The sequence below is a fragment of the Leucopleurus acutus genome, assembly GCF_964270905.1.
Source record: "Leucopleurus acutus genome assembly, chromosome: 19".
NCBI lineage: Eukaryota > Metazoa > Chordata > Mammalia > Artiodactyla > Delphinidae > Leucopleurus > Leucopleurus acutus.
Window position 1 is genome coordinate 43,832,200 of NC_139161.1, and position 26,035 is coordinate 43,858,234.

General features: G+C 35.1%; 1 protein-coding gene across 6 annotated transcripts in view; it reads right to left on the reverse strand.

Moving 5' to 3' along the window:
- Positions 1-26,035, reverse strand: part of NF1 (neurofibromin 1) — a 247,084-nt gene that overhangs the window by 92,968 nt on the left and 128,081 nt on the right. For 5 of the 6 annotated variants that reach the window (XM_082860520.1, XM_082860522.1, XM_082860523.1 and 2 more), the window contains exons 28-36: positions 25,265-25,426; positions 25,022-25,125; positions 19,098-19,233; positions 15,103-15,165; positions 10,303-10,461; positions 9,668-9,765; positions 8,268-8,414; positions 5,760-5,906; positions 2,953-3,063 (exon numbers count right to left, since the gene is read on the reverse strand). In XM_082860520.1, coding sequence (XP_082716646.1) covers positions 2,953-3,063; positions 5,760-5,906; positions 8,268-8,414; positions 9,668-9,765; positions 10,303-10,461; positions 15,103-15,165; positions 19,098-19,233; positions 25,022-25,125; positions 25,265-25,426 — 1,127 coding nt within the window. The remainder of the gene's footprint in view (positions 1-2,952; positions 3,064-5,759; positions 5,907-8,267; positions 8,415-9,667; positions 9,766-10,302; positions 10,462-15,102; positions 15,166-19,097; positions 19,234-25,021; positions 25,126-25,264; positions 25,427-26,035) is intronic. The other variant, XM_082860521.1, reaches the window with a different exon arrangement.

Here is a 26,035-nt window from a genome sequence, read left to right on the forward strand (position 1 = left end):
CCAAAAAGTAATATTAAACCATTAAGACTCAATTCAAAAAAATTAAAACACAGGACAGCCCCTGATAAAGGAATAGCACTAGGAGGTTATTCTGAATCACATGACTGCTAGGCTAGGAACAAGTACTTGACTTAGGGGCAGCCAGAAATCTACTGGCTGGCCAGCATATAGCATTAAGGGCTTTGCCAAACAGGTATTTTTAGCTGAACATGTTCTCCTTCTGGAATTTGAAGTGTGCAGTGTTGAGGTAATGAAGGACTGACTAGCTGGGGCTAAAACTGAAGAAATACAGAAAGAGAAAAATTATGAGGTAGACTTGAACATGAAGCCAAGAGAGAATTAGCGCAAGCTGGTTCCAGGACTGACAGACATCTAAGTTCTGTCTACATCTGGGCAGGCCCTGCTCTAATTCATGTTTTTCCTGAGGCCTATCTTCTTGAGAAAGTAAGAATGCCTTCTTTGTAATAACAGGGCCCTGACTAAAACAGCCTAACTGATGAGCCTAGATCACACAACTAAAATCAGACATGGTGATTGATAATGAGGAGGATAAAAGAAAGAGGGAAGAATTTTAAATGATTAGGGTTTCTAGAGTGAGAAGGGATGGTGATGCTACTGAGAAAGAGAATATGGCGTGAAGAAGAAGTTGATTTGAATATACACTGAATTAAATTTTGGACATTTCAAGTGCGAAATGTCTGTGGAGTATCTGTAAGGAGACTGGAATCCACAGCTCAAAAGACATAAACTAATACATGGTAGTCTAAGCCACAAAAACAAAGGAACATCAAAAAGTCAAACCTAAGTGTTCTCTGACAAAGTTGGCTGAGTTACTACCTTCCCCTGCTTTTGTATACAGTGGAGGAACTGGGCCTCTCTCTACTCTGAGCTATTACGTGCTCATCTGTCCTGGACCGGAAGCTTCACACCAGGTGACAATGAAGGCCAGGAGGCACTCTCGTAGGTCTAAGTAAGAAACTGAAACATCTGAAAGTCTGAAATTAGTAAAGTCATATCCCAAAACAAAAACAACCAAAAAAGAAAACCTCAAATATACTCTGTACAGAACTTTATAGGTCACAAAATACTTTATGGGAGATGTAGGCAGGATAGTTTTTATAAGCATCTCCCCCTCTTTAACATATGAAGAAACAGATTCGTAAAAATTAACTTATCTAAGAAGCAGCAGAGCCGGGAATCCTTAGTACTCTCAAGTCACCATATTAAACACGTTTCTTGGAAATCCCACTGATTTAGTACCACAGAGGGTGTCTGCATCAGGCCCATGCTACTTTCCTTTTGGCCTGTATAGTACAGACCACTGCAGAGAACGAACACAATCTTACACTCTGATCCTGAAGAAAAAACTCAGCTTTGAGGTTTTCCAGAAATCTTTCTGACTTGTAAACTAACAAGAATTTAAAGGGGCGGGGGAGAGACACATGTCTATCTACCTCTCTTACCAATGTCTCACTGTTAATTACTTCGACAAAATAGGGAAAATCAAAATACACTGGTGGGGCTTCCCTGGTGGCGCAGTGGTTTGAGAGTCCGCCTGCCGATGCAGGGGACACGGGTTCGTGCCCCGGTCCGGGAAGATCCCACATGCCCCGGAGTGGCTGGGCCCGTGAGCCATGGCCGCTGAGCCTGCGCGTCCGGAGCCTGTGCTCCGCAACGGGAGAGGCCGCAACAGTGAGAGGCCCGCGTACCGAAAAAAAAAAAAAAAAAAAATACACTGGTGGTGTTAAAGATTGGGGATGGAATACAAATAGGGTTCATCTCAAATGCAAAAGAAAATTAAAATCATCTTAGGCAATTTAGAAACAGCATCTGAGATAAAAGGTAGAAGACTTTCATGGGAAGGTGAAGAGATGTTACTCAGAGTTGTTAAAGAGAAGGGCTAAGGATAAATGCAAGTTTCTATGCCCTCTTGATTCCCTAACACCCCAGTTCTTAGGACTTCTTGGTGTTAACGCTATCTGAATTATCCAATTAACTGAGTTTCCCACCTCCCACCTTCCTTTTTTCACTCCTCTGCCACTACTTCTCAACCTCCATTTATTTCCTATACACTGCCAATTTTTTGCCATTCATGACCATTAAGTCTACTGACATAATTCCTCAATTTATGTTAAATTGAGGTAATTCAGAAAGATTAATTCCCAGAGCCTAGTGGAACAGCAGAACAAGAGTAAACATAGTCCTTGAGATTCCAAAGCCAGTGGTCTCTCTATTATATCACACTGTCCCTAAGGTTCAATTACCATGAGTTTATGTCACACTAAATGAGAAGAAGTAAAACTGACTAACGTCACAGACAAGTTCTCAAAAGGAAGGCAGAATGAGGCAAGAAAGAAAAGACAATGGCAGGGAAAGCAATGCAAGCATTATACCTATTGTGAAGGAGGAGCACTGCCAGAAAGGTTTTCTAGGAACTAGCCTGGACTGAAAGACAGCATGAACAAATACAATCAATTTTTCAGGCTGTCACCTGTGCCATATCTTTATAGAAATTTCCCATAGTGTCTCTGAATTGTTTGTTAAATCACCCTGATGTTGTCTTACACAGCATATTACTAGAAGTTCTCACTAAGACTCTTTCTGTTTAAAAAAAACTTTCTGAGTATCATGTGATGGATAGTATTTAATCAGAATACACCAGAAAATAAAAAGTTGTGATTTTTTTTACTCTTGGTAATTAATTCATTGTAACGTGGTATAAAAAAATTGATGTAACAAAGAGAAGCCAATACGAAACAGGTAGTCTGAAAAGCAATTTCTAATGTACTGAGCATCATTTAGGGACAAGATGGCTGTTTACCCAGCTACATTCTCCCAGAAAAACTTGTCTCCAATTCTAGTAAAATCAAATGGGAAAAACCAAACTTCCTGTCTCTCTACATTTGGTATCATTTTAAAAGCTCTGGTAAGATAAAACATAGTGTTTCTTACCTCCGTGCAACATAATAAAATATAGGATTCCCAGCTTTGGAAGTCCCAGCTTGGTAGAAAATACTCAAAGTTTTCAAAGCTTTGAACTCTTCTTTTTCATGTACTTGATGCCTGAAAGAAAAAAAAGAATAGAGTAACTCATAGGCTTTACATTGTCCACTGAATATCTACAAAAATCCACAACTGCACCAATGATAAAATATACAAAATGACAAAATATTTTAAAAGCAACACGCTTTCTGAAGGGCAATGTGGTTAACATGTACCAAAAAATTCAAGGTGTTGTTCTTTGAACCACAAACAGTGGTTCTTAGGATAATGCTAAGAAAACTACTGGACAGGGATATTAACCATAGAATTGTTTTTAATCATTTTTCTTTCTAGACATAAATTTTTGAGTTTTTACTTACTTGTTTGTTTTTTAAGAGTTCAATTTATCAACCTTTTCTTTCCTGGCTTACTGATTCTGAATGAGTGAGAAAGGCCCACATGTTCTTCTTTATGGGAATTTATCCTCACAAATAGCGTTATCTTTTTCCAGATGGTTACTTACTGGTACAGTTGTACCAACACAATTTATTAAAAGTCCATTCTAATCTCCCTGATTCTGAATATCACTTTTATAATTATACTCTTATATATATTTAAATATACTTCCAAAAAAGGCATGGTTTAATTTTTATATATTCTGCTCAGTACTCAGTGTGTGTCTTTAACCTGAAGATTTTTGTCAGTCAACAACCCTGGAAAATTCTCATTTGTTGTCTTTCATATATTACCTCTTCACTATTCTCTTTAAGCTCTATTTATTAGATATGCTGGACCTTCTCATTCTCACTTGTATCTCTTAAACTCTTTCATATTTTCCATTTCTTTATCTCTCTGTACTGACTGTATACTAGGTAATTTGCTCCAAAATTCTCTTCCAGCTATGTATGCATTTATTATTTTTCAAAATATCTTTATTGGAGTATAATTGCTTTACAATGTTGTATTAGTTTCTCCTGTACAACAAAGTGAATCAGCTATATATATATACATATATCCTCATATCCCCCTCCCTCTTGAGCCTCTCTCCCACCCCTCTAGGTTGTCACAAAGCAACGAGCTGATCTCCCTGTGCTACTTTATTATTAAAATACATTTTCTTTTACCTAGTTTTTCTATGTGTCTTGGGGGTGGGAGGAGAGGCTGTATTACCTCAGTTCATCATATTGCTTGTGCCAGGTCAGCATTTGTTTAATATTAATGGAAACAACATAGATATCACTTGATAAGGGAAATAGGTGCACATGTGTATAGGTAAATGACTGGGAGGCTATCTGCCAAATGTTAACTAAATTATCTCTAAGGGATGAAATAACTGAAAAATTTTTACTTTCTTTTTTAGATTTCTTTGTTTTGAATAATTTAACAATTTTTATTTTTATGGTTGACAACATTATAAAGCTATTTCCATTTTTTTAAAAGAAAAATGAGTCTCAGCATCAGTAGGAACTTAGAACAAAAATATCACCTAATATTTATTAAACACTTTATATATACACCAGACATTGTTCTAAGTACCTTACACATATTACATCATTTAGTGTTCAAAAAGACAGAAGGTTGCTTTGTAAGGAAGGTAGGGTCTTAGGTAAAAGGACTAATAAAGAGGTTTTCTTTGAAAGATGGAAAAATGGCAAGGACATCCTTAGTAATGTTGCATAAAAAATAGTTTTACATTTTTGGACTGCACAATTTTCAGCTAGGTAACATGAAAATTTTGTATGGAAAATATTCCTTTAATTACATAGGAATAAACATTTGTTACACAGAAAAACGTAACAGAGCTAAAAAGATAAAAATTAAGTAACAGAGCTAAAGATAAAAATTAAGTTTGAAAGGAGATTGTTATACATTCATACATTCTTTTAACAGTATCAAAATATGGGAGTCATGTGTACAAAACTATGGCCTGTATGTAATGTGATTAATACCAGGCACTTACAATGCCTGGGACATTATGTGCAAATCGTTAATGTGAATTAACTTCAGAATGTCATATTCTGCTTTTTTCTCTCTGCCTCTGGCACACACCATGAACAAAACACTTAACCCACACTCACTATGAAACACTAAGTGACTAAGTGTAAAGTAGTATGAAAGGTACTTTATAAAGACTAAAGAATTCAGCAAACTATCTTCACTGTAACATCATAGTGGTGAATGTCTAACAATGAGGATCCAAACTGAATCCATCTAAATGAGATTCAAAACAAATGTCTACAGAAATTTTATAGCAATATTAAAGTAAACTATATTTTCTGAGCCTCAATCTAAAAGAAGCTAGTATCATTAATTTTCAGGAGGGTTCTAAAAAATGTTACAGTGTAGTAGAAAGAGTTCTGCACTTTGAACCAAAGGACCTATGAATCAGGTATGGAATCTTACGCAAATTAATTATTCACTTTGAACTCTGTTTTCCCTAATTATAATTATATATTGAAATTATATAATGAAAATAATGTTATCTACCCTCCCTTTTAACTATTAAATGCAAAAACACCTCAAAACAATATGACAAAGTACTAATCAATAAGATGCTATTATTTTTATAAGAAAATCAACTATGAAACAAAGCATATTTCAACAATATATAGGGTAAGAGAAAAGTAGGATTCCAAAACATGGCAATGTGGTCATTAAGTACATCCTTCCTAATAATTCTCTATCAAATATACAAGCATATCTAACAAGTGGCCTGGTGGTAAACCTTGCATCTCATCGAAAAAGAAAGCAATCATCACATCAAGGTGATACTTTACCTAGTCATAAATTCCTCAAACTTTGAACTGGTAAGGTTAAGGCTGGACCAGTGTGTATCTGCCACAGGTTTGTGCTCTGGAGGACCCAGGTATGCAAGAAGTGTTGCCATCTTATCAAAAGGTCGTCTTCCAACAGCTTTGTGATCCCTAGATATAGCAAACTACTTAGGAAAAAGGTAGCAGTTCACATTTAGCAGAACACATTTCTTTAGATTGTCACTGGCTGCTTTTCTTTTTACTGTCAGCTGGTGGTTCCTGTTAATTTGTAAACAGAATCCAAAAGAGCTCAGGGGTTTTAAGTTTACACTGAGATGTCTTAGAAATATGACTACTCCCCAAACTACAAAATTCACATAAAAATTCGTTTTGTTCTAGCATTAATCCATTACCATTAAATGGGCAATCAGCAAGTAAATATAACATTCTGATCCACTTTTTAGGAAGTGGACATACTGTCCCTGATATCAGATTTCTGCTTAATCAGGGTAAATATGAATTTTCAACAACTATTAAACGTTTAAAACTAAAGATAACGACATTACTTCACAAACATCAAACTGGCAAAAACATCATGAAGTTTGCTAATGCCAATTTTGATGAGGATGTGTATAAAGAGGTACTCTCACACAGTGCTGTCAAAGTGTAAATAAGCATGTACACTGTGAAAAGTAGTGTGGCAACATCTAGTAAAGTTGAGGCTGTGTATACCCCAGAACTCAGCAATTACACATTTAGGTAATACACAAGGAGACAAACATGAAGAATATTTATTACATCACTATTTAAAATAATAAAAAACAGGAAACCCTAAATATCCATCATTTAGGAAGTGCAAAAATAAACTGTGATATAGTCATTCAATGAAATACTAAGTTAAATAAATGATAAATCTCAAATAGAATATTGTGTGAAGAGACTATACTCAGTGTATCACTGCTGTAAAATTTTAAACCACACAAAACTATATTATATGTACCTATGTAATACCTGTAATTTCCTTTTTCTTGTCAGTTACACAAGAGAGAAGTAATACCTTTTCTTCCCCAAGAAATAAAATGTTATAAAGATCTGAAGTAATTACAGAAAAATAAATAATGTTAAAGCTAGGTGGTAGACATGGGTCTCTGTTACATTATGGTCTATACTTCTTTTTATGTTTGGAATGTGTCTTTTTTTAAAAAAACCAAATTGAAGAAAAACTCTCTAGTATTAAACTACATGAATATGATTGTAAGTTATATAAGAGTTTGTGCTTAAAAAATGCATTTAAAAGAACGCTTGCATTTAAAAGTTCCACAGTTTAAGTGCCACACAGATACAGAAAGCATCTTCCTCTTTCTATCTTAGGCACGTATTAGTCAAACCCATGTCTACTTCAAGCCATTAACAACTCTTAAAGGATTAAAATGCTCTCTCTTTTAAACTCCCATTTCCTAATTGGTTGCTAGCCTTAGCTTTATGGTCTTCTATTTTTCCCATGAATGAGCAAACCATTTTTATTGCCATTTAAAAGTAATCTGGACTCATTTTACCTTTGTAAGAGAACTCATATGTAGGAATTTGGGCCCTTTATAAACATACATAACTAGAAAGGACAGCAAATGATTCAGGCTACAAGAGACTTTAACTAAAAACAGCAAATGAAACAATTCCCAAATTAATAATTTTCAATTATTAAGTATTGTCTATATAAAGCTGTTTGCATATAGAGTATCACAAATGGGATTATTATAGGATTGCAATAGAATAGCAATGTTTTAATTATTAAATTCCTAAGAATTAAGCTGCTCTTCAGATTCAGATGCCAATACTCACTTGAACTTCTAGTATATTTAAATTTCTCTATGTCTTGTTGTACATTATGTTTGCAAACCAGAGAAAACCCAAAAGGCTAGTTTGTGAATTCTTAGCTTAATTTTTTTTTTTTTTTTTTTTTTTTTTTGGCTGTGCCGCATGGCTTGTAGGATTCTTAGTTCCCCCACCAAGGATCAAACCCAGTGAAAGCGGCGAGTCCTAACCACTGGACCACCAGAGGATTAATTCCCTCTTAGCTTAATATTTTTTAAAAAGTCTGTAGCACTGATGTAGGTTGGTTGATCATTTAATATGACTTAACCTGTTGCCTATATACTTTTAAAAAGAGTCTACATTTCTCTTTTCAAATCGTAATTCTTATCTAAGAAGATGCAAAGTAAAAAGTATTCATGACCAATAATTTTATTGGTATGAATTTAAACTGGGCCTTCCCTGGTGGTCCAGTGGGTAAGACTCCACATGCCCAGTGCAGGGGGCCCAGATTCGATCCCTGGTCAGAGAACTAGATCCCACATGCATGCTGCAACTAAGAAGTCCGCATGTCACAAATAAAGATCCCACATGCCCCAACGAAGATCCCACATGCTGCAACTAAGACCCAGCACAGCCAAAAATTTATTACAATAAATAAATACTAAAAAAAAAAAATTTAAGCTGAGACTTTTCAATATCCCCATGACAGGGCAATTTTACCTGTTGCTGGAAAGATACTGGCCAATTTTCTCTTGATTGTTCCAGAGTAGACGATGTAAAGCAAGCACATTGCCATCACTGATGAAGGAAAGACTGTGATTTACTGCATCACTTGTAGGACAATCGGATGCTATATCAAGGAAAAACCTTCAAAAATGCAAAGTCATTAGAATTTCAAAAACCAGATATACTCATATCTACGCTTGAATTAAATCTATGTGAAGTAACTTTGTGAAATTACTGCTATTACAAATATGGAGGTTTTATCATTAAACGAAACAAGAAGAGACAAGGAGAAAGTTGGTCTTCCATTTCTGATAGCTGGCTACAGCTTCAGAGCAGGCTCTGAGGTCAGACAACGAAATTTAAACAGATGAGACTTTGTAGAGAAGCCAGTACTTTACAGATAAGGAAATGGAGGCCCAGACAAGACAAAAGACCTCCCCAAAGGTCTGTACAGGCTCTTAGGTCAAAGCCAGGATCAGAACCTTTGTTCTTTTAACTTTCTATGGGTAGTCAATCTGCCAGAATATAAATCCTATGCTGACATTCACTTTCTTTCCAATGTGATTTGCAGTCCAACAGTACACCTTTTAAACTCCAATTAGACAGAAGTTCGCAGGAACTATAATGAAAAATTGGAAGACAGTGTTGTACAAGTATAGCTTAGACTGTGAGCCAAAACAATTAGATTCACACTGTATGAAAAGTAGAATTCTTGATGTCAACTTACATTTACAAAGCACTTTCTCATAAGTTATGTCATTTGCTTCTCTAAGATCAACTCACAGGCAAACATAGTGTTATACCTACTCTACAGATAAACCAGCAACTCAGAGAGAGAAAAAGAAGCAACTAGCTAGTTATGGGAACCTAGCAGAACTCAAGTTTTCTAAAATCATAGAACTTCAACAGTTATCCAGTTACTCATGAACAAAATCTTACGCATTTGCATCACGTGGTTTAAAGAGTAACTTTTTAGTTTACATACATATCCAAATTAAAGTATCAAAAATATTCTAACATCAAAAAACCCTGTGATTATACACTACAATGCATTATCTGTACCAGTTTGGTTTTAGTTTTTACTGAAAGAAATCTTTTTCCTTCTTCCTCTCCTCCATATTGTGTCAAACTCAAATCCTTTATTTTAGGAGATATGTCAAAAACCCCTCCTGGTTTTTAAATACGGAAATCACTACCAGATTATAAAGAATATCATTTTATTTCATTACTGTCTTTTATAGTGGAATAAAATAAGATTATGTTCTTGACCAAGAGAGAAAAAAGAAAACAACCTACACAGGAGCTTCATGTAGATCAAGTACATAGACTTGAGTGAAATTGAAAATATTTGATCCAAACAGAGCAACTGGCTAAGTATCAGGCTGGCTGCTCACCTTCGTGCTGCATCAAAGTTGCTTTTCACAAAATCATTAAAAGGCCGCATGTGCTCTTCTTTTGTGAAAAGGACATGATTGGCAATACTCTGAAGTACCTAAACAATAAAATAGGGTTATAAAGGATCTGATTATTTATTTATGAAAGCTACACATTCATATATTCTTTAAAAAATATTAATTTTCTCACTGATACAATTTCTACTGGTAGTTAAAAATCAATTATTGCTCATTCAATAAATACTTGGTTTTGTTTCTATGCTTTCCCAAATATGAATATAATTATATAAACACGTATATATTTACATATATAAAATACAAATTAAAATTTTAATGTATGTTTTAACTTAAAAATCATATAGTATACATTTTGGTTTCCATTTCAGAATTTCCATAATGATTACATAGAAAACCATCTTCAGAAGACATTTGCTAAAATATTTTCAAATGATAATAAGGTCCATCGGTATCAGTCTAATGAATTTCTTTGTAATATAAACAAAAATAAAACAAAAGCATATAAGTGAAAACCACAGGGCATTTCAAAAATTAAGAGAAAGTACAGTGAATACGAAAAACTGAAAATTTACGGAAGAGAAATTTTGAATAGCTATCTTATCAAAATGATTCTTCACCTTTGACATTAACTTCAAGCCTCTTTCGATTCTAGGTGGTGGCTTTTTATCTAGAATCCCTGCTTCATATGGTGAGACAATGGCAGGATTGATAAATCTGAGAAACATGGCACTTCCCACTGCACCGATGCTGTTCTGAGGGAAACGCTGGCTAACCACCTAAAAACAAGGAGTGGAGAATTCAGTATATGGTTTGAATTAAAACAAGGGAATGGGAAGAAAGGGCTTGAAAGTCAAACTTTGCACAAAAATGCTGAAAGACCAATCCTTGTGAACAACACGTGTCTAATTTTTCCTACTCCCAAAACATCAGTAAACAAAACTTTATCCTCAATTCTTGCCCTCTATCATTTAAAAGCACAATAAAGGCATCTAAGAAAAAAAGAGAAGTCTCATAGATGAGCTGTGTAGAAGAGATCTGAAAAAAGATCTTAATTTTATCATCACTGTTTATACTGCAGATTTGATGAGCAACAAAAGCAGAACAAATTTTCCTACGAGGATTATCATATTTTACTAAGATTACAAACCATGAGAGTGTGGCCAACTCTTGTAAGGCAAAGCTGAATAAGTTTTCAACAGCATACACCTGAAACATCCAATACCTAATGGTAAATACTTACATTTTGCTGTATACCAGGTACAATTAAATTTCTTGAGCAAAATGCTTGCCATATACAAAACAAAACTTAGTTTTCTTTGATTCCTATCGAGAGAAAAAACTTACTTACAAGTAACATTATTGCCAGTTCTTTTTCTTCATCAGAATGCTTTATAAGGGCCTACTTATTATTTAAACCATGGAGGAATGGGAATTCTTGGGGACCTAAAAGAAAACAGGATCCCACCAGCAAAAGAGAGAACCCCTATGTGTACCTCAATTTGTAATTCTGTCAAATAAAAAAAGTTAAAGATACAAGAAATCGTTGCCCACACTGAAAAACAATGTGAGCTCAACATTTTAAATGGATTTATTTTCTCTTTTTCTCTTTATAAAACATTCCACTTTGAAGGTAAATTAGACTGGGAAAGTGCTATGAAGCTGGCTCAGCTCCCATCTTTTCCTAGCATGTCCTGTTTTAAATTAACACATGAAAATTATAGTTTTCTGAAATTTACATTTGTTACAGATAACACACATATTTATTTTTAAAGAACACTCATGTAACATTTAAATCTCTACAACTATTCATGCTTAGCGTGCCTAACTGCTGCTTAAAGCAGTGTTGACTAACGGCAAGGCCGCAGTACTCCACTCAATGTTCTGGGATTCCAAGGATAAACCTGCATTTCAAAGGCTACTGGGGGAAAATGAGAAAACAGGATTTATATGCAGAATCTCACACAGCTCTAGTTTTCTTCACAATGCCTCAAAAAAATAATACTTCTTGTCATGAATTCTCATGGCTGACTGACTCAAGATTAACTCTGGAAAGAATAAGAATCATTTCACTTCATTCTATTTCCTTCAGTGCTTCATGTGGTATACATTTTAAATGTGTTCTTATTCACTGCCTAAAATCTCAAAATAATTTTCAACTATATATGATAGGAAGTTAGTAAAAATAAGACTTTAGAGAATGACTTTTTAAAAGCTGAGAAAATCTTTCTGAGAGGTGATAACAAGGGTGAGTTATAACTAATATATTCTCACCTTCATGTATACTGCATAGCTCAGGAAGCTTTCTTGGTGTTATAGTGCTTGGAGTGCTATTGCATGAAGGACAACCTTACACCTCAGTAAGAGGAAACTGGTGAAGGTGGCTAAACACAGCAGTCTTAGAAGAATGGCTTTAAAACCTAAATACTGTTTTAGTTATTTTTAGCTGAAATACAGTTTTGGAAACAGAATTAAGAAGAAAACACAAGTGCTTTTACTATTCTAGTACAGTGTTTAACCTTTCGGGGAGTAGGAACAGAAAAATGAACGTTTACTTTCGCACAGACAAAACTCTTCATAAATTTTAGAATGTTCACAGACCACCATTGCTACTGATTGTTTCTTTTAGAACTCACAAATTTTAATCTTAAAAGATAAGAAACACCTCAACAAACCTACAAATTTTTAAAGCCTTTAAGGAGTGAGTTAGCAAGAAGGCACAGGATTAAAAACTGCTTTATATTTATAATTGCAAATAGGTTGTTTTAAAAGAATCGCATATATTCAGTTTAATCCATTAAAATCCTGAAATGGTTTTTAAAGAAGTAAAAGTTAAGAATTTGGTTTCCAAAGAACTGGTTAATTGTAAAATACTAACCTGCTGGGAAAGTGTCTCAAAAAAATCAATTACTTATATGCACACAGAGAACTCTTTTAAAATGCATTTTTAGAGTAGCTATTTCCTGGTTTTCTCTAGGACAGAAAAGCTTTTAAAGTGTGATGCACATTTATACCTGATTTAAACTCAATATTACTCAATCGCAGAATTTAATGAATAGCTGAGTGAATTATTTCCCTAACGGAATATTGTAAAAATTATGAAAGGTACTACACCTTCACTAACTTCCACATCTTCAAAAATAATTCATGTCAAAACTCAAAAGTATCCACACTACAAGAACACATATTATTTCATGTATCATATAATTATGTATCTCACCAATAACAGTATATTTTTGGAACTAAAACCTGATAAAACAATCAATATCCATAAAAATGCTCAACAACAAATTTTATGGTTAATTTATTAAAATACTTCTTTTCCTTTCACCACAAATTAACATCAGTGTAATTTTACCTCATAATATACACATACTCAAGTTGTTTTTATTTTTCATCTGCAAAAATCTAATTTGTATCCAAAAGACATTCTGCATAAAAGGTCAAAGTAGGGCCAGTCTGAATGCTGAAACCAATTACCAGTCAAATGTCCCCTTTACTTACCTCCCCGCCCACCCCCCCATAAAAGCTGAACTACAGGTTACAAATAAAGGCAGTCATACACTGTACATCATCAGGAGAATCACAACCCATCTATCCCTAATTACCTGAGTTAGGTTGACAACTTCTCAAAGGAAATCTAATTTACAGTATATGTTTGAGTATGATAAAGAGAATTATCTATAATATGATTACACAGCTATATACCAGAAGCCAGAACCTTCTCTCCATATTTTACATATTACAATCCACGGTACATACACCCCAAAAGAAAGTTAACTTGCTTTTTAGATCAGTAGATTCTGTTAAGCCAACAACTCCATAAACCAACATTTTAAATTTATAGTAACTATACTGTCTTCATACTTTGCAATGTGTTCTAAAATATCTTAAATTGCCAATTAGATTTCCTTTGTTTCCACAAGGACCTCATATCACTTGTGCTGAGAAATACATTCCAAAACTTAGTGTTACCCAGAAACATTTTTTTTTAAAATCTGAAAATAACACTAGTAGAAAAAAACATTTCAAGGAACAATTTTAGACAAAATCTTAATAAATAAAGCAATGTTAGGAAGGCTAAAAAACATGCTCTAGAGAAAAAGAGAAAGCCTGAATTTTAATTTATGTGATATACTACACAATGGTATTAGTAAAACACCAAACAAGAGTGTTAGAAATAGTCAATTAATTTCAACAGTGATGGTGTATATTATGTTAAATCCACATATGCTGAGAATTAGAAGGCTGAAGCATTAGAAAGAAATGTTTTTATTAAGTAAGATGGCCATCCAATCCAATCCATTTGCTCACAGCTGACCAAATTTACTTAACGTATCCAAAAAAGAATCTCTTGAATGGACATAAAAGCATGTCTCTAAATTTTAATTTAGTTCTGAATTTAAAATAGAAATTTATTATATGTAAAGCTCAGACGAGAAATGAAAGATGAAACCAGATGAATACTCTACACTAAATTTTACCTTTTAAAGTAAACTACCTACGTGACTCCTAAAGCTTTTCTTTACATCTTTCTCTAAATTTATTTGGATTGTACGAACAAAGGTAGTACTGAGCCTGATAAAGATCGGTCACACTGACAGATAATGGCAAATTTAAAATGAATGCACGTTAATATTTTGGACAAATGTCACTCACAGGAAGAAAATAATTATGACTACCATAATTTTCTTCCTTTTAAATTAGGGCAAGTTCATAGAAGCAGGTAAGTATATGCATATCATTTTTGCAAATAAGGTGTTTCTCTATAAATATGGACTCACTTTTCCTTTATTTCAGAAGTACTACAATTCTCAGTCCCAATAGTTTAATAATGATTTTCTCTAAGGTAAAAGTGGTTTTGTTTTACCATTAGAATTTTTATAATCTAAGCACAATTATCTAAATCCTGGCTGAGACTGTCTAGATAAAAATATAAGAAGTAAAAAATAAACTTTAGCTACTTTTAGGTAAGATTTATTAGAAAGTGACACTTTCCTTCCATGTGCTTCTAACAATTAAGAAAAACTTTCATCTCTAGGAAAAGAAATCACTCACATTACCTGCAAACAAGAAGCAAGAATGAGGAGAGTCAGCATTTCCTAAGGCCTTGAAATTAAGTTTCTTTGGCATTCATTTATAATTTAAAGAATAAATAATAAAATTAGACCAGGGATATCCAATGCAACAAATGCCCCCAAAACACCTTTGGGATAAATCAAACCAAAGGAACACAGAGAATGTTTCAATGTAACTTAATTCCAGGGTTAATTGAAATGAAAGCTACTTTGTGCCAGAATTAGTAGAATGATTTTACAGTGAAGGTCAAATAGGCTGAAGTGAAGATGTTCTTAACAAACAGCAAAAGATTTTTGTTTTGCTTTGAAAGAAACAGCTAAAAAAAAGTTCTCCAAACTTACTGATTTTTTGTTTTCCTTTTTTTCTTTTACTGTAGCTTTATTCAGTAGGGAGTGGCAAGTTGCCTACAGAACAGAGATGAGCACAAACAAGTCACAGCACCAACTACATACAGCAACAAAAACAATGTTGGCTTGTACATAAAATTACATGATCAAAATGTAACACAAATGGAATCAACAAAAAATTAGGAATCAACTTAATTTTGAGCGATGAATTTTATCTCTGGATTTTAATTTTTATTACATTTTTAAGCCAAAGCATAAATAGCAAGAAATGTTGAGACAATCATATCTACTATTTCTGGCTATAAATCGCAGAAAAGCTCTCCTCAAGTGAATGTGAGGATATTTAATATTTACATTTCAGTTAAATCCTAGCTTTTGATAAATTTTATATAAGATGTTCATTACAAATAGATCATACTCTAAAAACACTTCTATGCGTCTACATAATTTTTTCTTGATACATATATTTATATATACTTCTCTGTGTATCCTTCAATTGACTTAAAAAGTTCTTTTTCCAATAGCTGGCACTGAATTCCTATCTTACTGATTAAAAAAATAAACATTAAATGGCTAAATATAATAGAAAAATACACTTTAGAGATTCTGAGCTAGTCTCTCTCTCTTTAAGAAAGATTACTCTTACAATTTCACTTATTTTTGTTTGCAGGCTACTTCCTGAAAAAGTTCTAATCAGAGGAGGTTAAAAGCTCTGCAACGTTTGGGAAAAGAATGTTATCAGCTCAACTAGAAATAAGCATTAATATTAAAGTGAAGAAACTGCAGAGAAAATTACAGAATAAAACTGTAAGCCTGCTTAAAATTTTTCACAGATTTGACCATTTATCAGAATGTCTCCAAAACACACACACACACATACACACACAGACACACACACACACACACACACAAACCCCAAAACCCACAGAGACATATTGGTTTCATGTCTCCGAGCTCCTCCTAGGCCAAAGAGCTCTGTTAAAATTAAAAGACTCCTGATTGGACTAGACTAGGCACAATAATTATTTTTAAAATATCTTGAAAACAAATTAGAATTCTTTAATCCATCATACATGGCATTTTATTCTAAAAATTCTGTGCATTCAACACCATAACCCATAATAACTTGGCATTAGTTTGATATTTGTTCATCCATCCATCCATCCATTCATCCAAGTAGTTACTGTGCACCTACTTGCTAGATACCATTCTAAGCACTGGAAGAAAGCAATAAAATAAGAAGACATGGTCCTTTCCTCAAGGAGCTTTGATTCAAACTTCAGACTACATACAAAAGCACTAGTAACCCAATTTATCCCAAAAATGCAGTTTTATACACTTTTTATTTTCAATTACGGTATATAACCATCAATTATAGCCTTAAAATTTTTGTGTAAACGACTTCTGTTTGGAGAAGCACATTTGCTAGGAAAAGACGACATTTATTTAGAATCATATTTAGCTCTTTCTCAGAATTCTCTCACCACAACTTAGGAGAATATCCAATCTGGGAATTATTTTCTCATTATTCCAAAACTATCAGGAGGAAAAGTGGAAATAAATACATGAGAAAATGTCTCAGTTATAAATCTAACACATGTTCACAGTTGGCTATTCCTATATAATCTTAACCCAGTCCACTAAGTAAGGAGGCATATAAAATGAAAGACATGGTTAAACCATGATTTTAAAAAGGCTTAACAGTCAAAAGTACTAACTCAAGACCTAAACCTCAGAGAAATTTATTAGCTAGCAATATACTCAGCTTTCAAATCTTCCCCAGTAGGTTCCAAAGCAGGAGACATATTTACTAGAGGGAAAAAAACAATCGACTACTATCCCTCCCAGCACAACATAAAAGTACAAATGGACCATTATGTTATTTCCAAAGTCAAAAGGGCAAGGAAAAAAAAAAAAAGGGCAAGGAAAAGCCAGAAGAGGGAAGATGAATAAAAATAAAAGAGCAAACTAAGGGAAAAACTACATTTGGAAGGAGACTCAATGAAAGAATATCTTGAGATCAAAGTTTATTTGTTTTTCATCTTTAATTAGTAAATGTAAAATTTCCTGTAATCAGTCACTTATTAAAAAACAAACTTTTATTTATAAATAACATAGCATATATTTCCTCTATAGTATTGTACATTCCAACAATAAGTTTATCCAATACGTCCCCAAAATGCACTAACATTTAAATAATATTATTAAAGGGAATAATTGTATGTGAAATTTTAATACAATAATTCAGGTCTGTTGTAATATGGGATATTGTATTATGGAATGTTTTAAAAAGCACAACACATAGTGGTTAATAAGCCACCAATTATCAACTAGCATTATTTTCTGCATTATTTTCACTTCCCTCCCTTCCTAACTATGAAAGCTGACAAGAATCTTGTTTACTTGGGTGGGAGAAATGGGGTTATTTATTCCTTCATTAAATATTTTCTAAGTACTTACTAAGTGCCAAGCACTTAGTTCCTTTTTCCTTATCAAATGGGACTCCAAGTTTGCTGATGATACAAAAATTGTTTTCTTTTAGGGAGACAACCACATGAAGAATTTCTACTAAAATCTACTAGAGACCATATATGTAACCAGGTAGTTAGGACCCGTTCACTTCTAACCAGCTAAAGTCAAAGCCACTGCCACTTGAGAAATTCATTTGCTCTCTGAAAACAGTTACTATTAGGCCAACCAAGAAGTTGGTCCAGACTATTTTTAATAGGTGCTCACCATTTCTTATCTGCCGAGTTTTATAAACAGAAAGGACTGAATTGCATTTAAAGAGAAACCTGAATAATGCCCAGACTTAAGCTATTACTTACTGTATTAGATTTCATATTATAACTAAACCACCCTCTGGTCTCAGATTTAACTAGCTGAAAAAATTATGTGGGGCTCTCCTAAGCTTCCTTGAGCTATTTTGAAAAGGCAGGAAAAGTCATGATAAATTAAATTAAGAGAGTTTTAATGCTAAGTATGCTTCATCATCCACAAACATGATGAAACATTTTTTTATAGATACAGCAGATACATCTTTATAAATAGCAACGGGGGAAAAATTCACAAAGAGCAGCCTGAAACAGCTTTTTTAAATGACAATTTCACTGATCTTGCTAATGTCTCTAAGCAACCAAAGCCCTGTGCTAAAAAACAAATGGCTGGGGATAACTCTGCAAAGAAAAAGACACAAAAGGCACGGGTTTTGATAAAAACATAAATTTTTCCCCTATACCTGCCCCTGTCCCAAACTCCAGACCCACTAATGTTTCTTCCAGAATCACAGTTTTAACAGGCTAATGTGGATTTGTACTAATCTCCCTTGGAGTGATTAAATCATTTCTGAAACTGCATATGCCGATCAAAAACACAGTGGAAGCCATAAAAGAACACAGATGCAATTTCCTTAGCAAGTAGGGGGTGACTGTGGACATCTGAACTCAGAAGCATTACTTGCAGTTCTAGTGTTGGAAAGTCTAATAATTTGACATGAATGATGATGCAATATATTTTATAAGTAGCATTCTACATAAAATAAAACATCAGCCTGTCCTGGGAAAACCTGACACAAACACAACAGAGCTTAATAAAAAAATCAAAATTATGGATCAAGCATTTCACAACACAAAAAACAAGGAGTAGACCAGCCTCATATGTGAAAGACCCTATGAGTAATTTAGGTACAAGATAAAAACAACAACAAAAATTCCATAATATATCTCATTTCAATCACATCTATTATACCCAGAAGATTTGGTGCATTTTAAGCTTGTTCTCAATGCAAGGAAAATTTATTATTCTTAAAGTACCCCCTTAAACTACTTTATATTTTTAAAGCCAATTTAAACAATTCTTAATGTATTATTCATCCAAATTGATTCAGTATTATCAACCACACACTATTAGCAGCTAAATCCCTCTTTGGTAAAGCATTTTTTAAAATTTAGCTGTGGATTAATAATGGTAATCTCTAACCTTAAGCATACCTGGTACAAACAGTGGCACACACTTCGTAGCTGAGGGGGAAATTCGGAGGAGGAACTGATGATGGCATGGAAGAACTTTTCGGTCATCTGAAGGAGGTTTCGCTGGTTTTCCTCAAGGCTCTCTGACTGTTCTAACCTACCGAGAGGAAAAAGAAAAAAAGCAAAACCAATTAAAAACAAACAAACAAACAGACATACTCCTTAAAAGAGACTCCTTAAGAGACATTCAGCCAAATGCAACATTTGGACTTTGTTGGGAACCTGATTTAAACAAACCAACTATAAAAAGGCAATTTTGAGAACTGTGTATAAAAATTCTTCTCCCTCTATATTTTCACAAATTTAGTATATGATTTTATTTTTTTGTCCATCTAGTAGGTAGGAGAGTGCATCTCACATTTTTAACTTTTATTTCCATGACTTCAGTAAAGTTAGACATGCTTTCAATATTTTGTGGCCATTCAGGCCCTATTTTCAACTGCCCTTCATATCCAGTTTAATATCTCTAACTGCTAGGTGTCCCTCTTGCCAGTACCTAAAACTCAGTTTGTTCAAAATCAGCTGATTTTTTTCCTCCTACTTGTATGTCTCATCCTGTGTTCCCCATGTTGTCAACGGCACCATCACTGTTTCAATCACGTCATTCAGGTGACCTCTGATGTCGTCTTTGCCTGCAGTACTCCATTATTCCCCACATTCAATTATTGTTGCTAATTCTTCTGTATGATTCGTTTTAAGGTATTTATTTATTTATTTGGCCGTGCTGCACAGCATGCAGGATCTCAGTTCCCTGACCAGGGATTGAACCCTGCAGTAGAAGCACGGAGTCTTAACCACTGGACCGCCAGGGAAGCCCCTCTTCTGTATGATTCTAAAGTCTTGGTGCTGTGATTAAAAGCAGATATTCAGAAGGCAGACTCACTAGGTTTAAATTTCAGCTTTACCACTTATTGACCATTATGACCTTGGTCAAGATACTTAACTTCTCTGAGCCTCATTTTTTCCATCAATAAGACAGGAATAATTACAATGCCTACTTTATGGGGTTTAAATTTTACCCAGTGGCTCTCAAATCCACAAACCTTTACTTGAGCTGCCCAACCGAACTCTCAAAACACATTCCCTATGAAAGTCACTACTTAACTACTTGTTATATGTCTTATCTCCCCTACTGAACTGTAAGATCCTTGAAGGATGTATTCATCTTTGACCCCTTAAAAACTAGCATAGTACCTTACCAAAACAATTATTGAATAAATACTTGTTTTCAACCTCTTAACTAGTAATTTTCTCTCTATCCTAATTTACATATTACATAAAAGTTTGGGACACTCCAGATTCCTTCAGCTTACCATGTGGTGCAGCATATGGATACAGTAAGAGTTTGGAAATTAATGTAGATGACAGGCAGGAAAGATTTCATGGACTAGATGAGTTCTAAAGGAGGGAAAGAATCTGCACAGGCAAAAAGAAGTAAGGGCATTTCAGAAAGAAGAAGGCAGGACAAGCACACCGTTCAATCTGATAAACATTTGTCATGCATCTACTATTTGCCATCTTAATGCCAGGTGCTGAGGATTCAACAATAATTGGCCTCTGAACCTCTCAAAGAGCGGAGAGAAGTACACACTAAGTAATGAGTACAATTATTCAAGGATATAAAAGACAAAATAGCAAACCAGAGACAGACACGATTAATTCACATGGCAACTGATTGCCGGGAAGTCAGAGGCAGAAAATGAACTTGGGATATATGGGGAACTAAAAAGAGACTGGTCTAAATATGGGGGCTTTATGAAGGGAGATCACTTAAGAAGCTACAATAGTAACTCAAATCTGAGATATGGAGGGCATAGAAGCTTTGCGTATGAAAGAAAATATTAACAATATATTTAACAGGGCTACAAGAGATTCCTAGAAACCTTGACAGTTCTTGTCTACTTTGTGGGAAGTTTTTCTTAATGAGTCAACACAGCAGCAGGTGTGCTGCTGGTCTGTTTCAGATGTCCCTCTAATACATCTATCCCTCATGCCTCCCACATGCCAATGATAACTTATTGGCTATTCCATTAATTCTGATCTATAATGAAGCTTTGTGTTCAATTATTTAAGTGTTTGTGTGTATAAAAATTTTTCCCTCTGATTTTCAATCAGCTTTTGTCTCCTATTGTTTTCCTGTTTTTAATTTCATTGATTTCTAATTTTTATCTCTTTCCTTCTGCTTGCTTTAGGTTTATACTGAACTTTCTCTAATTTTCTAAGGTGAAAGTTGAGGTCATTCATTTTAGATCTTTCTTCTTTTCTAATATATGCATTTAATGCTGTAAATACTACATTTCACTACATCCCACACATTCTGATAAGATGCACTTTTTCATTTAGTTTTTCTTTTTCTTTGCATTTCAGTTTTGGAAATGTCTATTGACATATCTTCAAGTTCACTAATTCTTTTCTCATTTGTGTCCGTCCAGTCTACTGATAAGCCCATCCAAAGGCATTTTTCCTTTCTGTTACAATGGTTTTGATTTCTAGCATTTCCTTTTGATTCTTTCTTAGAGTTTCCATCTCTGTTTAAATCACCCACCAGTTGTTGCATGTTGTCCACTTTTTTCCATAGAGCCCTTAACATATTAATTGTAGTTATTTTAATCCTTGTCTGATAATTCCAAAATCTGTCACACCTGAGTCTAGTTCTGATGCTTGCTTTGTCTCTTGAGACTGTAATTTTTATTGCTTTTTAGCATGCTTTGTAATTTTTTTGTTGAAAGACCCAAGACATAATGGGTAGCAGGAACAGAAACAAAGAGGTCTTTAGTGTAAGGTTTTATGTTAATCTGGCTAGGACTTAGGTTGTGCTTAATGTTTACTGTAGCTATAGGTGTCAATTTCTTCCGGTGTCCTTGTTTTTGTCTACCTAGTTGTCTGGGATTCCCTAGTTTTCCCTAGGAATTCCTTCTTAAGAGTCTCTGTGTTGAAGCTCTCTGCTGTAACCCACTTTTAATACACTGGAGTCCTGTTGATGTAGCAGTGAGGTACTGGGGAGGGGAAGCAATCTATAATCTTATGCTTATATCTCCACTGTTTTACTGGGCCAGAGTGGCTGGGTTGTGACCTTCAGAAGAATTTCTTAGCCTTTTTTCTCCCCTTATGTGAGTCAGGAAGGCTAGAGGAGGCTGAAGTTGGGTAACTGCCCATCCTCCAGGTCAGATAAGGCTCTGGTAGCAATCCTTAAAGGCAGGCCTTTGTAAGGGAGAACAGAACACTATGGGCATATTACAAAATGGTTACTTTTCCCCTTCCCCTGCCCAGAGCACAAGGGGACTTTTCTTCCACCTTCACCATGAGAACCTGGTAGGGTTTCTAGAGGTCAAACTCACAGAAGTGTGGAGGTCCCCCTGACACAGGGCCCCCAGGAGCTTTCATTCTCAAGCTAATCTACACTCAACCTCCAGCAAGTTGTCAATTACAGCCTAAGTGTTCCTACCAGTTACTGACTCCAGCAGCTGTTTCTCCCTGTAAGCTGGGATTCTCTGAATTTGGCTGTCACGCCAGTTTTTTCCCTTTTTTTTGGCGGGGGGGGGGGGGGGGGTGCCCTTCAATTCTCTGATGAATTTAAGAAGAGTTGCTGATTTTCTGTTTTCAGCTTTTTCTTGTTATGAACATAGCAGTGTCAACTTCCAAGTCCTCTACATGTCAGAAAAGATGTCAACTTGATTTTAAGTAACCTGAATATAGGTAGCTTGTCATCTAGTTCCCTTCCCTGTGCCAAAGTACTTTAGTACAGTAGATTTCTTTCAGGCAGTAGTTCACTCTCTAAGTAATTTTTACCCTTTAGAAAGTGAAATTGCTAAATGGTAACAAAATATAAGATGACATTAAAAGAATGTCGCTTTTAAGTTTAAACTACAACTTTTTAACCATTTTAACAATAACTGGTTAATTTAGGTGCCAGAGTTCTGATTAGATATTACCGTTGATACTTCAGCAAAGACAGAGCCAAAAATATCAACTGATACGAAGTTGCCAAATAAAATTTTTAGGAAGAGAAACCATCAAGAAGCTCTGAACTTGAAAATAAAAAATAAAATAATGTTAAGGTCCTAACTGAAAGACAAGAGATGTGGCTTAGCAAAAGCAAGCATAAGTGTTAAAAATTTCATTCAACAAATATTTATGAAATGCCAACTATAAGCCAGATACCATGGGGACAGGTAGAAAGCTTCATGGAGATGGTGGTTTTTAAACTGCACCTTACATTACCCCTTGGCCTCTTTCCCTTCTCCTAAGTCAATCCACATTACAGGAGGAAGAGCGAGATAGATTAAAAAAAAACAGAGTCAAGCATGCTCAGTTCAGTGCCATCCTCTCCATTCTAGATATGTCTGCCTGCAGAAAAGATATAATCTGGTCTTCTCTCCACTTGTGATAAAAAGCTTGCCAGCCCCTGTGATGGAAGCCTGTAGTTTACCCAGCTGTGCAAGGGATGGGGAAGATGATTCTAATTCAAAGTGATGTATTAGCAAGCCTATGCTACATGCCCACAGGATCTAAAGCCCCACTCTTTAATCATTTTTATCAGAAATAAAGGAGATAGCTGATTCCTGGGTGCTTCACTCCCATCCTTCCCCTCCCTCTGCCCTTTTGGTTTTGAACTTGGTGGGGGGGAAATGGGTATTACTTATTAAGCAACTCTAATCCCAATGAACCCCATGTTGTCAAGCCACTTTAAAAATGTACAACATGCGCATATTTCACTGGAGTTAAAGTACAGAGAACACATGAAAGAATGACAAGTAGTGATGTGGATTATAGTCAGATGAGTTTTTTTCTTGCAGTCAATGGGGAACAACTGATGGTTTCTAAGAAAAAAAGTGACAAAAAATTTTAGGTTTCAGAATAATTCCTGCAGTAAATGATCTGCAAATAAAAAGATAATGCTAGGACAATAATTAGAAAGCTACTACAAAAGTCAATGGGATTGGAATTTCCCAGGTAGCACGGTGATTATGAATCTGCCTGCCAATGCAGGGAACACGGGTTCAAGCCCTGGTCCGGGAAGATCCCGCATGCCGTGGAGCAACTAAGCCCACGTGCCGCAACCACTGAAGCTTGCACGCCTAGAGCCCGCGCGCCGCAACAAAGAGTAGCCCCTGCTCGCCACAGCCAGAGAAAGCCCGCACGGAGCAACAAAAACCCAGTGCAGCCAAATATTAATTAATTATTTTAAAAGTCAATGGGATCGATATGGCATTGGCTAAATAAATTATGATATTACCAAACCACAAAATATTATGCAGCAGTTAAAAAGAATCCGATTCATTATCTTTCTATACTGACAAAGAATGATCTAAGACACAGGGTTATGTTAAAAAAAAAAGTTGCAAAACCATGTATATATTGATAATATCTTACCATTTATATTAAGTGCTCATATTATAATATAGTTTCTACCACTAGAAATATGTATATGCAAATGAATTGAAAAAAGGACAGAAGAATGGCCTAACTAGTAACAGTACTATGTCTCTAGAGGTGACAGTCAAAGATACCTTTAATGTTATTTGTAACTTTCTTTAAGAAAAATGTATTTGAGGGACTTCCCTGGTTGTGCAGTGGTTGGGACTCTGTGCTCCCAGTGTCGGGGCCCGGGTTTGATCCCTGGTCACGGAACTAGATCCCACATGCATGCCACAACTAAGGAGCCTGCGAGCTGCAACTAGGGAGCCTGCCTGCTGCAACTAAGACCCAGCGCAACCAAATAAATAAATATTTTTTTAAAAAAAAAGAAAAGAAAAATGTATTTGTGTGTAACTTTTATAATTAAAGACTAATCTTAAGAATCAAGGGGAGAAATTATGAGGGCCTTGCCTCATGCAGTGGAAATGAAAAAATGGAGAGCTGTTGCAGATGAGAGGATGACACACCTGGTAGGATCTACTTCAAAGCTAACATGCTGCCAATCAGAGGATGTGATCACAATCCGTAATAAAGGATCCAGGAGTTTCTGTAGGTAGGTAGCACCATATACCTAAAGAAATACACAAGTAGGAATTTATTATGCCTGCTCCAAATATCTTGCATTAAAGAAGACATTCTGCTCTGTACATAATCACTGTTTGGCATATCTCCGCACCAAAAAAAAAAAAAAAAGATAAATGGATACAAACCTTGAAACAGAAGGTCATTATTTTACTGGCCAAGCTGTTGCCTCGGAAAAGAGTCTGCATGGAGTCTGCCAATTCTACTTCCTTAGAAAACATGTTCCAGAGCAGTTGGTAGAGTAAATGCCGAGAGTCAAATAGAGTCACTAGAACTCGAGCTAGTTCATCCTGAGAACAAAATAAAATTGTGTCAGTGTCAACAGTTCCATTTTTCCTTAAGCAGGAAACTGAAAGGCAAATTCAAAGCTGACAACCACCTGCTGAACTGAGGTATATGGTGACTGATTAAGTTTTCCCCTGGGATTTATCTGTGTATATCTGTCTATGACAGATGACTATTTCTATACACCTACAGTAGCTGCTAACACTAAGGATTAAATGATAAAAGGTAAGAGAGGTCAAGGGTTTACCAGAAGACAAAAAAAATCCAGGATTCAGTTCAAATTCTATGACAAAATGAAAGAAAACAGAAATAGAAGATGATGGCAAAGAATTTGATATGCACAGATCATTTTCTTAGAAAATCAATGAGGGCAAATAAGACTTCGGTGACCACAGAGCTCTACTCTCTTCTCATATGGTCAGGGAAACTCAGAGAACGCTGAACACGGCTAGGCAAGAAACAACAAAAATGGAAAAACTACAGGATTTGCAGCAAGTCAGGAAAAAGACCTAGGCTGTGCATTCAGAACCCAAAGATTAGCCAGATTTACATACAAAGTGGGGATGAGTGGCTAATTCCCATCTAGGTCCTAAACGGTAAGCCTCATAATTCCC